The 14,173-nt window shown below is 47.3% G+C and overlaps 1 protein-coding gene across 1 annotated transcript in view; it reads left to right on the top strand.

Annotated features, from left to right (window-relative positions):
* The first annotated feature begins 820 nt into the window (after nucleotides 1-820).
* LOC115567848 (forkhead box protein O3-like) overlaps nucleotides 821-14,173 on the top strand; it is a 35,310-nt gene continuing 21,957 nt past the window's right edge. The window contains exons 1-2 of the mRNA XM_030394703.1: nucleotides 821-1,156; nucleotides 1,359-2,638. Of these exons, the coding sequence (XP_030250563.1) occupies nucleotides 2,150-2,638 (489 nt within the window). The 5' untranslated portion in view covers nucleotides 821-1,156; nucleotides 1,359-2,149. The remainder of the gene's footprint in view (nucleotides 1,157-1,358; nucleotides 2,639-14,173) is intronic.

Below are 14,173 nucleotides of genomic sequence, written 5' to 3'. Positions count from 1 at the left end.
AAAATGTGAAGCAGAGTCTTGCTGTAAAATCACTCGTGAGCTCAGCAAATCTTTGGGTGGTGGATAAAGATGGGGAGGTGAGGTACAGTGTGAGGACAGCATCCCATTTTTTTTGTAATCTTTTGCCTTAAAAACAACAGCTAATAGTTGCTTATTTCTGATGGGAAATAAAAAAGCCAATGGGGATGGAGCACCTGTGACAGTGTGCCCGCCCTGCTGTCAGATTCCAGGAGGGGGTGGTAGGATGGAGGGATGGAGGGGGCGGGATCCCCCCACTCGGTCAGTGTAGCAGAATTACGCACACGGGTCTGACCAGAGCTGAGTGTGTCAGAGCAGCGTGTCTTTGGCGTTCAGCCTCGGAAAATGCGATTTAATATGTTTTTCCTTTTTTTCCCTTTTTTTTTATTTTTTTTTTAAAGTCTCTTCACTTTGGTTGGAGCGTGGAGCAGAAATGATTTTCCCATTCTGACCTCCGAAAAAGCCCCATTTCACCTCCCTCCTCCCGGATTAAAAATCTAGGGTTACCTAATCTCTCTTAATCTGAACTAAATCTGTCTAATCGGCATAGAAAATTACACTCACTGAGGTATAGCCCGAGAATAATCAGCAAGAGAGGTGAAACCCTCCTGCGCGCCGAGAGTTTCCTCCCTGGAGGGCGTTTTTGGACGCTGCGCACAGACGCACAAAGACGGGTCAGACAGTGTATTTTTAAAAGACAACAACAACAACAAACAAAAAAACCCTTGTATGAACTGTGCAGGAATTTCCCCCCTCTATGTAGTTCTCACTCTGTCTTGTTTCGTCGCGGCTGGACGTGGAGGCTGGCGCACAAAAGCGCCGTGTGACGCTCCGCCAGAGAGATCATTATGCAGAGTTTTGATTAAGAATTTGGGTTTGCGCTCCCTCCGTTCATACGCGAGACGCTGGATAGAGAGAGAGAGAAAGAGAGAGAGAGAGAGAGAGAAAGGAAGAGCATGAGAGAAGACAGACAGAGAGAGAGAGCGAGCGAACGAGAGAGAGAGAGAGAGAGAGTTCGGGATTTCGCTGTAATCATGTTCGGAGAGTAGGCTATTGATTTCGTGAGCGCACTCCAATTGGCAGCATCTCCACTACAGCGCCGGCGCGTCATCCTCGGTTCACATCGACGGAACGAGTTGTAAGCAAATGAGAACATGTGTGGGATCTGAGAGAGTGAGAGAAGGCGAGAAAGGGGGGATCGAGTGGAGCGAGAGGAGGAGTGATAAAAAGCCAGTTTCATCAACCTGACAAGTGGATACGAAATTTTTGATTGCCGGACTATATATATTTATATTTTCTCTCCCCCCCCTCCCTCCCCACCTCCCTTTATATTTTCTCAGACTGGGAATTTATCGATTCGTCACATGCGCACGCCTCTTCATTATAATTGCAGACAGTTGGGTGCTGTTCAGGCTGAATGGACTTGAATGTGCCGCTGCCAGCTTAATCCGCGCAGACTGGAAGATTTAATAATTCACGGTAATCACGCATTATCGCCTCACTGGATGCTCTCTACACAGCCCTGGTGATTTTTTTTTCTCTCTCTCTCTCTCTCTCCCCCCCCCCCCCCCCCCCCCCCCTTCACACACACACACACCCCCTCTCTCTTTTCCTCATTCTTCCCGTTGTCTTCTGGAGGATTTATCGACGACCTGCTTTGCAGATATGCTCCTTATCTGAAATATCATCTGTTGCTGCAACTGGAATTTGAAAGAAAAAGAGAAAGCCCTCATGACTGGCGCCGACACGCGTTCTAGACGGACCGTCTTCAGGTGATGTGGACTGTTGAATGAGAAGCTGTTGGTTTTTTTCTTTTCTTTTCCACTTCAGGTAAAATGGACGAAAAATTATTATTACTTTTATTACTTCTCTTATCTCTACACGCGAGGCTGTGATTTTTTTAATTTTAATTTTTTTGCTTTGCGACCCCATCATGATCCTTCTACTCCGCTGATTTGCCTCGTATTGATTCGGACTGTGAGCGTAATAGCGGTATTACGAGGCGAAATTTCAGCGTGAATTTCACGTGAATTTTTCGTTGGAGACAGCGGGACGCGGGGATCGTGGAGGTATTTCCCCTCCCTCGCTCGCTCTTCATTCGATTCCCCCACGTTCTTCAACTGAAGGGTAAATGTTGATGATGGAGGACGACGAATTGGACGCTCATCAGGTTGATTCGGATTTCGAGCCGCAGAGCCGGCCTCGCTCCTGCACCTGGCCGCTGCCTTGCCCGGAGGATTTCCCCGTCGGACACGAGGTCAGCGGGGGTCTTCCGCTGGCCAACATCAAGGTGGAACCGGAGGACGTCCCGGCTTGCAGAGCGGGGCTCGTGGGCGGAACGCCGGGAGAGCTGAAGCATCCAGCCGGCGCCCCGGCACCCACAGGCGCGACGCACCCATGCCTGGCTGGCGCGGCGCTCGATGTGACCGGACCGCTGCGCAAAGCCAAGTCCTCGCGGCGGAACGCGTGGGGGAACCAGTCCTACGCGGATCTCATTACCCGCGCCATTGAGAGCACCCCAGAAAAGAGACTCACGCTGTCACAGATATACGACTGGATGGTCCGCTATGTGCCCTATTTCAAGGATAAGGGCGACAGTAATAGCTCAGCTGGCTGGAAGGTAAGGAATAAAACACACCGGCCGGCACGATGACGTGTTAATCACAAACTGTCAAGTGATAATATTGAGTATTATTCTTTCTCCACTAAGCCCCTTTCTGATTATTTTCTCCAGCCCTCGTGCCATACACATGTCACTGAGGGATTCCGTGTCGGTTACGCATGAATGGTGCCATGCGTTATCTTGTCTTAGTTCATTACTGCCGTCAGTCATTCTAATAGATCATTGATGGCAGAATGTAATGGACTGGAGTGGAGTCACTCGTGCTGTTTGCTCATCCCACCTCGCGGCAGTAGTGCATTAAAAAAAAAATAAAAAAAATCCTGTCACCAGTAGCCACAGTGGGCTCCTCATTCACCTCCACGTCCGCTGTGCATAAAAACGTGGCAGTGAAATTTTCACGCCAGTACACTTTTCTCTCTCTCTCTCGCCCGCTTATCACCCCAGAAACACATCTGAGAATCAACAGAGGGACACTTGTAGGAGACCACAGGTCAGCTGTCCACAGTGTAAATATTCAGAGGGCTGTTCGCAACTGACCACAAGTCCGCCACCGCTGCCCGCCTGGCTGAGAGCCTAGAGTAACCTCCTGGACATCTGCCCGTATTATCAGCCCCTCCGCTCCCAGCCTCATCTTGTTTTCTATTCATTACGGCCATCTGAGGGCGGCGAGAGAGGGGCAGGGGAGATTAGCAAGGGCAGCGGCAGTGCGTGCCCTCATGGTGCACCCGTCGCAGAGCCGAGACCTTGAGAACTGTACATGGTATAGTTTGCATCATTACCATGGCGATGTGCGAGGAGGAGGGCAGAGTGCTGCACAGCACGGAGGCTCTTTGTGGGTGCAGTGTCAGTCACCAGAACCTTTTTTTTTTTTTTTTTTTGCTGGAAGGCTGCTCCTCCTGTCATATCTGGGTCTGTAGGAAGGATATCTGTTTTTCACCGAAGCAGCGGGCTTACAGGTGACTTCACGTTGGCCAGCCTTACCCTTTTCTCCAACTTAAACCCATTATTGAACAGACCCAGTTTATGCTCACTGCTGAATATATCCAATTAAATACTTACAGGAAGAATTATGGAGTTGGCAGGATCACATGATTTTGAGTCACTCGGAGCTATAGGCATGCCCTCCATGCAATCAGATTCAATTAGAGTCTCAAAATAATGGCACGTGTCCAAATGCAACACGTTCCTGTTCTTCATACATCTTTTGGAATCCGTATGTGGTTAAAACTTGTTGTGTTTGCTGTTGCGCAACCTCAAACTCTGTCACCCCCCCATGTCTCCTCAGTTGGCCTCAACCTTAATCACAAGCACATGACTGACACCTTAAGCCTGGCCCATTAAACTGAACCCGGCTAAGGTGTGTCTCCAGGTAGGCTCTGCTTCATTTGGCCTCCACTTGCACCAGGAGCCTTCGACCGCAGGGCCTCTTTATGTTTAGCACAAAGTCCCAGTCTTAGTCCCTGCTATTTATGAAACTGCAAATTAGGGGAGGTCGACAGCGGCAGTCTGAGGTCCTGGTGCTATTTAAGGCCACAGGCGAGACATGGGGCCCATTGCAGGTAATGACGGGGCATTAGATAAGTCATTTAAAGGCAGGCAGCCATGATGTCAGTAACAGGGCTGACCTGGTTTCTTGGTCAGAGACAGGATGGTGGATGTAAACATACACTTAGGAGTCACGTGTAGTTTACAGGAACCGGACAAAGAGCGGATTGAAATACTGTCACCCGGAAACAAAACAAATAAGCCTGCATGCAGCTGCCCACCTGTGTAAATCGGTTCAACTTTTTCAAATGAACTTGGCTCGTCAAGTGAGAGAGAGCAATTTGAATCTGCGTGGTTGTGAATACATTATGAATCCATGTGGAATATGTTTTTTTTGTTTGTTTTGAGTTGTGACAGCAGGTCCATAAATCTCTTTTGTTTTTGCATACAGTCGTGAGCAGATATTGGACACCGCACGGCACGAAATTTACACGCAAGTTATTTCATTAACGGAAGTCAGGTCCAGTGTGGACACCTTTAAAAAAAAAAACCCCATCAAGATGAAGAGGAAGATTGCACGTGAAGTCGGCTTTCAACAACAAGTCTGACGAGGTTCATGTGAAGTCACACGGTCAGATCCAGTCCGGAATCATGCCAACCCCCCTCCACCTCCCTCCCCCTCACTCACTGGGACTCCAAACAGGTGCACCCTCATACATGTAATTTAACAATCATATCAGGCAATTATATCTGACAGCAGCATTTGGAAAACACTACTTGTATCATCCACTGCATTTTCATCTCAATCAACAGCAATCGCGCACGAGCAGAGCATTTGATGCAAAACGGTCGGCTTTTGTCTGTTGTGACGGGAGGTGGGGGGGGGGGAGATAAAAGAATTGCTGCTGATGAAATAATATGAAATTAAGTGTTATAGCGTGACAGTTTGAGAGGTAGGGGAGGGGAGGGGAGCGGGCGGACGGGAGGTTTTGGGTTGGTGGTGGTGGGTGGACGACCAACTAAAGGCAAAGGCTCTTGGGACAGTTCGTCGAACCGGAGCGTACGCCGCGGTTCCTGGAAAAAAAAAAAGATCTCCAACGGCAGACTGTGTATTGTAAATGATGTTGCCATGACTGCTATTGGAAAGAGATGTGACGCTGGCTTGATGATGGGCACTAGACAGCCAATACACAGAGACAGTGCCATTAAGCTCCTATAAATACCTAATGGCTTCTGACTTCTAGGAAAGGCGGCAGTATTTCGAGGTCATGGCTCCCTAATCACCTCCTTACTAAAGGGAGGTTACGCAGAATCGCTGACTTGTGAACCGATTACGCTTTCCACTAGGGTGCTCGTCGCTACTGTTTTTATAGATAAGCGGCATCCTCACAATTAGTGGCCTTTATTTTCCAGTGGAGCTAATCTGATCCAACACAGAAACCTGCAGGGTGCTGAACTAAACTTAAGAGACTGATTCCGTTCTGGAGCCCTTTATGTTTGTTGGTGTGTATATATGTGATTGTGTTTTATGTCTTTATGGCTAATTATATCTGAGCGCCAGCATCCACGGGTGCATGCTGCATTTATGCGTGGGAGAAGCACATGTCAATTGCAACAAAGCGTCAAGGGGGCTGCTAGTGCTGTGTGTGTCTTTGTGGGGGCTAGTGCAGGGGGGAGGGGCTGTCTGCTTCTATAGGCGTGTGTGTTTAGGCCCGGTGATTGGTCTGACAGCGTGTCACTGCAGAGAATGGTGCGTAGTCTCGCCTCCTGACTTCATAATGCCTCTAATGGTGGGGTTTTAAAGGGAACTTGGTGTCGGGATTGCCCTGTAGGCGCCCAGAAGTTCATTAACTTCAAGGGGTTAGATAATGCCGTTGTCGTGCCGGCGGGGGTCTCGCTTTATTGTATATGTCAGCATGGGTTGTTATGGGATACGAAAAAATCCATCATACAGCACTGCTTTTAGTGCGTTTAGATAGAAATGTGCCTTCAAGATACCGTCACGCTGTATCTTGTGTGTGTGGAGCTCCTCTGTTTGTGCCCGCCTCAGTGTCCAACACGTACTTCTCCCCGCATGTGCTTACAGTGCAGGGCTTCTTTTTTTTTCCCCCGGCGCCCGGGGCAGTCGGATGCCAGGGGATTGCGCCGCAGGTCGACGAGGGTGCCAGGCAGTCACTCAGACACTTTAATCCTAAGCGACTAGACTGTTATTTATAAAGTGTCTTTAGGTAGCAGGGCTGCGCGGGGGCCAGCAGGGCAAAAGGTCACGGGGCTTTCCTTTATTGGCAGAAATCAGATGGGAAAGAAAGCTCCAAAAAAAAAAAGAGGGAGATGTGACAGCGACTGCAGAGAGAGAGAAAGAGAGAGAGAGAGGGAGAGGGAAAGACGAACCACAAGTGAGGAAATGAAGAGAGAAAGGAAGATGTCTCTGAGTGTAGTCTTATCTCCTGTAAAAAAGCACATAACCCCTGTCTCCACAGGCAGTAGTATTTATAACGGCGCTGGATCATATCACTTTATCTAATTGATTTATAGGTAAGGAGACAGACAGACTCTCGTAATCCTGTCACTATGCACGGGCTCCAGCAGCTGCAGTGGAGAGACACTTGTCAAACATGAGGGATATGAATGTCAAATGTGCAGCAGAGAGTGTGTTTGACAGAAGCTTAGCACAAAGTGGAGGGACTCGAAACTTTCCTGGGCACCGCCGGGTTGCACGCTCACGTCGCTCGAACGATGGTTGGGGGAGGCTGGAGAGACTGGAAACTATCCTAGACTTCAGCTGATTCATATTTTATCCTCCGTCTTGGCTCAGGGGAGCAGAGTAATTTGAGAGTGCGACAGACACACATGCGCACACACACTTGCACACTCAGAAAATGAGAGCATATGATGCATGCTGGACAGATTTATGGCACTGGATTATGAGCACCTTACATCTCCCCTCGGCTCCTGCAAGCCGGAGCCAGGTTGGGTTCAGGCAGTATATTCAGGTTGAGTCGGGTATCTGATGCCAAGAAGCCTCGCTCTCGCTGCCTTTTTCCCTCCGCAGCCTGCAGGCAGCCGTGGCAGTTCATTTCTCACTGAAAATGATTAATGTACATGCAAATTACCAAAGCATGGGCACGCATTCAAATATGGGAGACAGCAATCAGCAGACAGTAATATGAAAAACAATATCATTTTTGCCTTTAATATTACTTCGCTCTCTCTTTATCACTCCATCTAGCAGACACCCGTGCTATCGCCTCTTTAATCTCCCTGCCTTTCTCTTTTCGATCCATCCATCTAATAGACATTCTATACATTGTTTTCTGTCTTAGTGGGTTTTGGCACGAGGGCCAATTGAGGTGAGGAGGGTTTCTCAAGGGAGCGGTGGCGTCAGGATTTTGAGGCTCTAGCAGTCTCCTGATCGAGACCTTGCCTTAAGCAGTGTGCCGCCCTCTTATCAAAGAGAAAAATCTCATATCTCACATTATCTCAGAGATAATAGGATAACAATGCTGGATTTTCCCCCAGCTCGACTCCTTCTCAGCTACTGGGTCTTATGGAGCACAGCACAAGAGGGGATGAGACCGTCAAGTTCCCAATTCGACGGGGTTGAACTAATTTGGATGTTCTTCTCAGCTGAACTGAACCTCAGCTGTTGAAGCATTTCAGACCAAACCTATTACCCATGGCTCTGCGTCTTCACTTTATCTTTTTTATTCCACAGCCGTTTGGTGGCATTTCTCAGAATATTAAATGCTCCTTTCGGTTCATTCTTTCCCCCCTAAACTGAAGACGCATTGTGAAGCATGGAGAAATTGTCATTCTTTTTCCCATTGCACTATTTAGGGTGATGTTTTCCACTATTCCCTCTGGCTCATGCACACACACACATTTGCACAAAAAAAAACAACACACAACACACTCGTGCCTCCTCGAACCACCCATGGAGGAACACTCTGTTCTTGGGTGGGGTGAACCATTTTTTTTTTTTGGTGGGGGGTGGGGGGGCTGACCGAGAGCGGAAGCGACTTCTTTTGCGGTGCTGTGTTGCTGTCTTGATTTGTTTTGAAATGTGTCTGACTTGCGGCGATTGGCTCACGCGGAAGGCGTGGCACTGTTTGGTAAACGCCTGCGGATTTTTTGGCAAAACTGTTCACAGCTGCAGGGACAGAATGTGGTTGTGCGTTTGCTTCTCTGAGGCTGTGTGAGTTTGATGTCATGGAGATTTGAAGGGGGGGCAGCCTGTAGTGTTGCACCAGTGCTGGGTGATTAGAACACATCTCCTTTCATTTCAAGGGAACTGGTTATGAAGTTTGCGAGGAGTGGGAGTTGGGGGCAGAAAGAGGTCTTCTTTCTGTTGACGGGGTCTGTATGTCATGCTAGCAGTGCCGGACACACAGTGAGCTCTAGGCGTACGCACATTTCAATAAAATCAGAGTGAAACTCACTGCGTTTCTCCTCATTTGCCCTCCAGCCACAGCCTATTGACACCAGTATCCCTGTGACTTGTATTCCTCCTAATAAAACCCTCATGTAGTTGCTCACACTCTGCTGTGTTTTAGTGGATTTGCTGAACGAGAACAGAGGGAGGGCTTATAGATCTTTGTCAGCCGAGTTAATTGTAGTATTACTCCCAGAATACATTCTTAGAATAAAACATTTTTCATTCATGACCATAAATACTTGCCAAAATGACTAATAGGCAATAAATGACTCATCATCTAATAACTGGCTCAGAAAATGAAATACCTCAGCGCGCTGTTTCCCAATGTCATGCGGTTAAGAAGATGCCCGTTGTTATTACACATGCTTGATCGGCAGAGTGAGCTGAATGGACAAGGATTCACACATCAGACGGGTTCTTCTAATGTGTGAGATATCTGCCGATGTGTAATGTGGAGGGAGCTTATTCTAATACAGAGAAGAGTCTGTCAGTCTCAATCTGATGGCAGCGGCGGATGATCTCGTCCCGGAGAAATGTTGTTTGTATTACAAATGCTGTAAATGGCTTCGGATACCCACTTCGGCGTGTGAATAAAAAGTGTTAGCCCTCTCGGTGGTGGTGGTGGTGATGCTGGAAAAATTTTTTGGTCTCCGTTTGTGGCAGCTAGCATGCTCGTTGCTCATCTGTGTCGCTGTGCATAATGTGTGATTGTCACTGTGTGTGTGTGTGTGTGTGTGTGTGGAGTGTGTTTCGCAACCCTTTTTTTTTTCCCCCTGCATCAGTGTACGAGTGTGTGTCTGTGTGTGTGTGTGCATGTGGGTGTGGGTGTGTTGGGGGGGGTTGATGGGCTCAGTGGGAGCCCGGGTCCCGGGGGAACAGCTCTCGTTAATAATTCAGACGAGGCTCATTATCAAGGCAGCGCAGATTTCTCCCTGATTCCACCTTAATTGCAGGCAGGCTGCTCCACTCAGGCAGGCGGTAGTCACGCTGGGTCGACTCTCTCTGTCTTTTCCTCCACCACTACAGGGCCTGCTCTGCTCCGCTCCACTCTGTTCTGCCCCGTCTCCAGTACTCACCCCTATCACAGCGAGACGGCCCTCGGGCTAGCCACATTAGCGCACACCTTTAATAGCCGTAACATACTATGAACATGCGATTTTATTTGTACGTGAAGACGTGCCTCATATACTTCTGATTAGATGCAGACCGTGCAGTGTTTGGGCAACACTATGGAATGTTTTGTTATTTTTATGCCGACAAGGACGCAGCGTGCGGGAGGATCTGGTAGGTTGCAGAGCTGAAACAACAAGTAGATTAATGGTTTAGTACGGCCTGTCAATCCCAATCAGAATCAGAATCAGAAACAGATTTATTGCCAGGAAGGGTTTTACACCAACGAGGAATTTGTCTTGGTAAATAAGGTGCATACATTGAGACAATAAACAATAAACAAACATGTCTATCATATATATATATATATACAATATACAATATAAACAAACAGAGACACAACTTTATTTCTATGTTTAACATAATTTTATGTCACTGACATGATAATAAAAAGCAGTAATGCAAGTTGCTATATCCCAAATTTTGTATCACAATATTGTCCTGCCTACTTATCGCGATATTTGATATTATCGACTTCAGGTTTCAGGTTTTATTTTTTTTTAATAAAAAGTAATTATAGTATTTCACTTTTTATGTTAATTAGGAGTATAAACAGTATGAATACTAATTAGGACTGAGAGGTTGATTTACTTCTCCCTTTGCAGAAACACATACAACACTTTTAAATAACAAAATAAATGAAGAAAGAACTCTTAACGTAGAACTTTAGTTAAGAATAGCCTACAATATTACAGCTAGTCTGCCTGGTTTCCTTCCCTCTTAATTCTAGAGGGCCGGCTATTACTCTGATAAATTAGAATTATAAATGAAAAACAGCCAGAGCATGTAAAGAATCACACAGCTGTTCGATATATTCGACATTGTGAAAAGTGTTGCACGTGGCGGCAAATATTGTGATATTAAATAATATCTAATAGCGGGCCGAGCCTGATTCAGACATTAGAAGTGGAATGCTAAGAAAATGTAAATGCATCCTTCATAAATAAAACATATTAGATCAAATAAAACCACACATTCAAAATGACCTATCAGGGGAGCAAAAGTCTCACTAGTTATTTTGACATCCCATGAACATAACGGCCGATAGCGAGAACAGCATTAATGATCGAGGTCGTGTGCACATATTGGTAAGTGTGATGAGTTAAGATATGTACAATAAGTCAATAACATAGTTATCGTGACAGGCCTACTATCAGTTGATCAGTGTAATCATCAACGGTTTCCTAACTGATGACTTCCAGTCAGGTGTGAAGTTTTCATCTTGTCTTGGTTCGCTATCATTCATAAATCGAATGCTTTTACATTTTTAGACTGCTGTTTGGAGAAAAACGAGCCTTTTCAGGGCACCATAATCACAGCTTTCTGACATTTTATTGTAAAAAACCCCCCCCACATAATAATAACCTCAATTCATAAGGAAATAAAAAGAATAATAAAAGTGATCATTAGCTGCTGTCCTTGTAGGTGATATGATTTACGGTTCATTGTGATTGAAGTACCATTTGTGTACTTACAGCTCCATATGAAACATCAGCCATATAATGCCCCATGATGATGCGCACTACACAACGCCCTAATGTGTTTTGCTTTGGTTATACGCGTTGTGAAATATTATAATGGCGGGTTTATCCTTGAAATAGCCTATAGCAAATTATCATACTGATGACACTGTAGAACGTGTGCTGCCATGATTGATATCGGGCTACAATAACACTCCTCTTCATGCCCGTCTATAGGCTTATGTAATGCATCTTGTCTTTATAATTTACACTGACTGATGGGTTTCCATTCAGTCCATTCAGTGAAGCCCCGCCGAGAGAGCAGCATAATGGGCCTGATCTTGTCATACATGTATATGAATATTTCAAATCAAGTCATTGTAACTAGATGGGGGCTTTAGATAAACAACACAGATGCTTCTTCCTCTTTGCTCTCGCTACAAGATGAAGTGCGCTCCGAGCTGTATTTCTCTCCCGGCCACAAAACTCGCTTCCCACAAATCATGGCGCCCATATTTCCTAATTCAATTTTTCTCCTCGTCGGATATCTCTTCCTGTATGCAAGGGGATTGATGGTCGTGCGCACGTGCATGTGTGTAAATGTGTGTGTTTACCCGCACGCATATTGCCACGTCTGTCCCTGAGAAAAGAGATGATGTATGCCAAGCTAAACGCTGTATTTCACGACGCTCCATCTCCGGACCCTTCCTGGCAGCCACGTGCCGGGTCCCTCGCTCGTCTCCCGCCCTGTCCATCAAAGCCTCCTGTCACGAGCCGGAGCTTTGTGGGAGGGGAAAGGAGAGCGTGTAAGGGCCGTCGATCAGTTTACCTGAGCTTGGCGGTCCCCGGCAAGTGATGGAGGGAGCCGCCTCACAAAGGGAAACGTAGTTAACGTTGACTGATCGGAGCAGGTGGATAGGGAAAAAAAAAAAGAAGGAGGCCAGAGTCCCGAGAGTTATGTTTCAAGAAAGATGCTTGTTATGCTAATGGCTGGTGAATATGCTGCGGCTGAGCCATGTGCCCGCAGCTGATGGATGGGGCTCTGGAGGTCACCTCGGGTAGCAGGCTGCCGGTCAGGAACCCGGCGCGGCGCCCTACTGAGCTGTAATGCCTGCTCACCTGAGCTGAAAAGAGGAAGCTGACCTTGGAGAGAAAAATCTCCTCGCATGTGCGGTTCTGCCCGAGCTCGTATGTGTAAAACAAGCCATGTGTGAGCTAATCTGTGTGGGAGCCAGCATATGTGTGGGGAGGTTACAGGATTGGGGCGAGGTTGTCGGGGTTATGAGGTGACTGTGGGACCAGCTGGGATTGGGGGGGGGGGGGTGTTTTTGTGTGTTTCAGGGAGGTATGGAAGGGGGGGGGGCAGAAAATTCTTCCCTCCCCGATTGGATTTGTATGTCAGTGGCATGAATCTGGGTCAGGACACTGGGTCCGGTGTTTAGTATGCTGACCGTGTGAGGTCTGAACTCCGAGTCTGCTCATAGCCCTGAATGAACCCAGCACGTCTGCCTCGCTGTCTCCGCTCCCCCCTTCCTCTCTCTTTCTCTTGGACCCTTTTCTTTTTTTTCCTCATCTCTCGTCTCTTCCCCCCTTTTTTCTCATTCGTCTCCTCTCTGCGCCCAGAGCCTTTTTTTCTATCCCCTCCTCTTTTTTTTTTCCTTTTCCGTACCCCAGGCTTTTTTTTTCCTTCTTTTTCGTACCCTTCTTTCTCGTGCTCTCTTTTTCACTGTCAGTCACTCACGGCCTTCTCTTCTCTCCTCACTTGTTCTATTTCACACTCTCAGTCCTCCCCACAAAGTAGCCTTTTTATCACTCATTTCCCTCTTCCCTCGCTCATTTCTCCTGCTCCTTTCATGTGCTTTTGAAATCCCCTTTTCATCTTTAGCTCGCTCTCTCTCTCTCGCCTGCTCTCACCCTCACACACACACACACACACACACACACACACACACTGGCTCATTCAGTCATTCTTTTATTATCCCAAAACTAAAGTGATAAATGGCTCTCTTTCTTCTCCGTAAATGTCACTCGGGGAATTGTCTCTGCTCATTGATTGACTGGAGTCGAGGGCTGGCCACACATGCACATGCGCCAATCGCGCACACGTGCACGCAGGCTAAAAAAGAGAAAAGCCAGTGGAAGAAGAAGAAGAAGTGGAGGAGAGGAAAAGGGAAATGATCTATCATTAGAAGTGCAGCTTGGCTGGGACTGCAGCCGTCAGGGTTGACATCTGGCCCTCACAGGTCCAGTTTTCTCTCCGAGGCCGATGCATCATTTGAAGAACTTGCGCGGCTGGTTTATAATGAAGCATCAATTCTCAACAGGACTTGGCATTCACAGGAGTGCTGGGAAGCTGGAGCTCAACGAGGGATCAATCACAGTTAAACAATCAGAGCTGGCAGGCCGGGCCGGTCTCGGCATTCTTTTTCTTTCTAAAGTGACGTGACGCAGAATGCATAAGTGTTATTCCCAGTTTTATCGTTTGGCTGTAGCTTATCCTTAACTGTCAGAAAAAGGTGCCAGCCAAGGAAACAGGCATCTGAGCCATTATTCAGACCAGACAGTTGGTGTGTGTGCGTGTGTGTGTGTGCGTGTGTAAGTAAACAGGGGTTAATAATGCTCAGTCATTTTCTTAATGTCTCATTCACCCTGCCTCAGGCGCCGGAGCTTGATAAAGGTCAAGACTACTGGTGGTTACATGTCGTCTCCCCTTATTTCATCCTCTTCACTGCACAGCGGGGAAGGAAGGAGGGGAGGCAGAAAGGGAAGTCCACGGCCAGCCAGCGACGACGCTGATCCGTGTGTCTTCATTCTTAGAACGAGGGTGAAGAGATTTAATAGGGAGACACAGGGGTCGGGGGGAGACGGCTGGCTCTGTCAATGAAGAGGGGATGAAAATATTAAATTGATAGAGAGAGACGGAGATAGAGAGGGGAGTGAGGAAAATGGAGAGGGAGAGAAAGGAGAGCTAGAATAGTAGAG

Source organism: Sparus aurata, chromosome 17 (assembly GCF_900880675.1).
Source record: "Sparus aurata chromosome 17, fSpaAur1.1, whole genome shotgun sequence".
NCBI classification, from domain to species: Eukaryota; Metazoa; Chordata; class Actinopteri; order Spariformes; family Sparidae; genus Sparus; species Sparus aurata.
Note: the sequence above shows the minus strand (reverse complement) of the source record. Positions and strands in the feature narration are given on the sequence as shown.